This window comes from Sinocyclocheilus grahami, unplaced genomic scaffold (genome assembly GCF_001515645.1).
Source record: "Sinocyclocheilus grahami isolate Dianchi unplaced genomic scaffold, SAMN03320097.WGS_v1.1 scaffold702.1, whole genome shotgun sequence".
Taxonomy (NCBI): Eukaryota; Metazoa; Chordata; class Actinopteri; order Cypriniformes; family Cyprinidae; genus Sinocyclocheilus; species Sinocyclocheilus grahami.
In genome coordinates, this window is record NW_015505881.1 from 106,670 (window position 1) to 110,966 (window position 4,297).

At 37.5% G+C, this 4,297-nt stretch overlaps 1 protein-coding gene across 1 annotated transcript in view; it reads left to right on the forward strand.

The window, feature by feature from the left end:
• Nucleotides 1-4,100: 4,100 nt before the first annotated feature.
• The window catches only part of camk2d1 (calcium/calmodulin-dependent protein kinase (CaM kinase) II delta 1), a 100,097-nt gene continuing 99,900 nt past the window's right edge, over nucleotides 4,101-4,297 (forward strand). The window contains 1 exon segment of the mRNA XM_071582314.1: nucleotides 4,101-4,105. Coding sequence (XP_071438415.1) covers nucleotides 4,101-4,105 — 5 coding nt within the window.

Sequence of the window (4,297 nt, forward strand, 5' to 3'; positions counted from 1 at the left end):
ACTTCATGTGCACTGTAACTTGTGGTGTCATCACTTGCGTATGTGCACACTGTTCTGTACGTGCTGGTGTCTGAGTGTAACTGAGTGAATTGGTTTGACAATCAGTGTTTGCATTAACTAAGCCAGCAGACACTAGTTTTGCAACTATTGAATCGCCAATATGCGAACCTAATTGGCCTACCATCTCTGTGAGGTGATCAAAAGCAATTCTATCAACGCCAGGTGTCGAAGTGAATGGACCCTCACCAGGAACCCGCCCAACAGGAGTACCACCCAGGGTCTGACTTAACCCAGTACCCCTACTGTCCTCAGCATGTAACTGTGGACGTCCAACCCCTTCACTGAAAATACCACCCGCTGTGTTACCAAGTAACCATGTACCCCTTCCTCTAGGGAAACCCATGTCACCATAACATGACTCATCAAGGTCACCATCATACTCTTGTTTTTCAGCCATAATTGTAAAAAAATTTAGCATGGAAAAGTAAAAAAAGAAAGAAAAAAAAAAGAAAGAAAAATAACAATATCGATGAGACAGCTCACTATTTGAAACTAAATCTCGAATATGATGGCAGTCAAAGCAGAACTATGTTCCATGTGTCCATGTGTTGTGTAAGTGATAACTAATGCACCGTCCGAATAACAATGTGCGAGTATGTATATACTGTCCTCATCCAAAGCATCGAAGACTTGACCCTCTGACTAACTTGACTTGCACACAGCATTGAAGACTAGATCCACCGATGAACTCGACCTGCACACAGCAACCATGGTCGATCTGCGTTGAGCTGATCAAAGAATCCAAGGAGTCACGGCACCAGTGTAACGGATGGGGAAAAACACACTCACACACAGGGTTTCTTCAGCTTTGGTTTATCTTTTTGGTAAAAGATTAGAATAAATCACATTGGCTGAAGACAATACTGCAGATATTCATGGAAAAACACTAAAATCTGCTCTTTACAGCTGAACTCATATTACATGTGGAAACTTATAATTAATAACAAGAAAACAATTTGCTAAATACGATCAGTTAACATTTATAACGAAATAAACAAGAAAGCAACATACCTTTTTGGGAAAAGATTAGAATAAATCACATTGGCTGAAGACAATACTGCAGATATTCATGGAAAAACTAGAAAAATAGAAATTACACCCTCAACTCATAATACAATTAACTGTCAGAAGGCTTAAGACAGACACAATGACCACATAAAATGAGCTCGTTCCTACTCGTGTGACGCTGGAGGAAATTCAATACATGTATAACTATTTCAACAACAGTGTTAAAGTGTCAAATGTATTATAAACATGTTTAAATACATAAATGCAATCAATTGCATCGAAAACATTCACTTAAAACTAATTATCTTCACAGTTAATACATTAATGAGACAGAGCATGAAAAATCGTGCATACCCGCAACAGTAACTCAAATCTGCTGTGGTATGGAAAGAGAAGAGGGACAAAATACTATATTTGCAGTACCATTATCAGCCACAGGAGGAAAGACTTCGAACACAAATTAATACAACAAAATGCCTTCTTTTATGGAATTCACATATAAACTGTTTAAATTAAATGTTCTTTTTAACCCTGTTACATAAGTTCTAAATCAAAATACATATCTGCTATGATTTAATATATAATTAGCATCAAACAAAACAATATAATTCATATTCTCAAGGATTAAAGATTAAACGAAAAAATTATTGCACTTCCATCAATTAGGTGGCGATATGCACTAAGCATGCCATGTAAACGACCATTGAACAAAAGAAGAAGAAAGAAACCGCATGGCGCGCTTTTTCTTAGCGTCCGTTTCCATAGTGACTCGTCGATTCGTAGCTCTGTTCAGAATGTCTTGAGTCTTAAAGGTGTAGTAGGAGATCATGGAAAATGCTAACGTTATCCTGATAGCACTGAAAGCGAACGTCCCACCCTCCCTGCAATCGCCGTCCAAAGCAACGCCCTCTGAATGCATTTACGTTCACAGACCAGAACATCAGGCTACATCAGCGGTTCCCAATTCCAATCCTCACGCCCTCCTGCTCTGCACATTTCATTTGTATCTCTTATCACGTGCGATGTTTGTTCTATTCGACCGTGAGTGCCCTGGGAAGTGTACATCACCGGATATTCCGCCATGATTCCAGTTCGAAGCGAGCGTATATGTTCCATACAAAGGGCATTAAAATGTGCGAGAAGTGAATTTAAATAGTATTTATTTACAGAGGTATATTATGTCACACTTCTCTAGTAGGTTTCGTCTGTGTGTGAAGACGCTGCGCAGCGCAAATCCGTGAATGAATGTTCCAAAGTGAAGTAAACTTCAACAGATTTACCCTACTTTCCTTGCGCGAGGACTGGAATTGAGAACCGCTGGGCTACATCATGTGTCATTCACCCGGTGAGAAAACTTTATAGTACAGTTAGTAAAAGTACTACAATACCATGAGGGAAGATCGGCTTGTTGATGTTTGTCTGCCATTCTCGCTCTGTCTGCACAGCGTGCGTGAACGCGCTGATGACGTATCCTGTCTGCGCGAACAGACAGGAATGCAAATACATATGTTGACAGGCAGTTAGGAAAGCCAATTAAAACGCTCGGACCAAGCGTTTTGATTGTACGAACATTTCTTGGTCCTATGCCTTCCACAGAATATATAAATACATTTAGACCACTTAACTTAATGATTGCTATCGGGATGTGAAGAAACTTTCAACCAGCATAACAAAAAATGTTTCTGAAGACAATCACCTATTACACCTTTAACCAGGAAGATACTCTGAGTTGAATGAACTTACTCCCGGACGCGTTTTTGGAGAAAAAAGTAAAGAAAAAAAAACTACATTTAAAATTACATTTAAACTAAATGAAATGAAATATAAAATATATATCTAGTTGAAATTGAGTTTTTTCCCCATACATAACAATGTGTCCTGTAATAATAATAATTATATATATATATACTGTTACAATATCCCCATCAATTACAATGTTCCTCACCTATGGAGAATGTTGTCACATTTTATTCCATTCTTTTGGGGTGAATAAAGAAAAAAGTATACACTGTAATTATGAAACAAAATGTCTCAGGTTGCTTATGTAACCATGGTTCCCTGAGTAGGGAACGAGACACTGCGACCTCTAGGGGTCGCTATGGGGAACGCCTCTTCGTGACCCGTGTCTGAAGGATACATTGAAAAAACACCAACTCGTTGGCCGGCGACAGCCGTGACGTCACTACCGGTGCGACTATATTATAGTCAGGCTGTTTAAGTCTCCGTCACTCCCTCCTGCCCCACTCCCCCCACTCGCTTCTGTAAATAATCTGACACTTTAACTCTTACAGCTCATGGTTTACATTACACTCTAAAAAATGTCTGTAAAAATACGGCCCAATGTGCAGTGTTAATTTGAAGGAATTTTCTGTAGGCCTTCTGATTTTTACAGATATTTTACACATATTTTAAATGCATTGCATTGTATAGAATTTTAAGGTAATATTTGTAAATTTAACAGAAAACATGTACTGGTCATTTTCTGCTAGGACATTATCTGTTTTTCTACAGATGTTTCTTCTTCTTTTTTTATCAATTAAACATTTATGTTGACATTATTGATCATTACATAAACTTCCTATTGTGTATTTTAAACTTTTAGAATGGATTTTTCTTATTTTTTAACTTAAAATAAAAATCGTATTGGTAACATTGAATATTGAGCAGTGGATTTCTAGTACAGTTTTCCGTAATTCACTACAAGAGAAAATATTTATTATTAATTGTGAAGAACTGACAAAAGGAATAGATGTGTGTGCTTACCTCAAAGTAAATTTCACTTTCATAAAACAACCCAATAATAAATATTCAGGTGAGTAAAGAGTGACAAATAGACCTAATCTGAAATGCCAAGGGAGGGAGCTTTTTATCATCACATTTATTTTTAAAGGGGTCATATGATGCGATTTCAATTTTTCCTTTCTCTTTGGAGTGTTACAAGCTCTTGGTGCATAAAGAAGATCTGTAAAGTTGCAAAGACTAAAGTCTCAAATCCAAAGAGATATTCTTTATAAAATATCACGCAAAGAAGGATGGCGTAACTTTTATTCTCACTGTAGTATTGTTGACGCTACAGCCATGTTGTGAAGGCGCTGTGCTGTGAAAGCAAAACTACTTTGTTTGGTCTTCCAAAAGAGGACACGACTACAAATCAGTGGTTAAGTTGTATTTACAACACTGTTCCAGAACAGTTCAAGCCAAATATTCAGATGTGTGCAGCACATTTTAT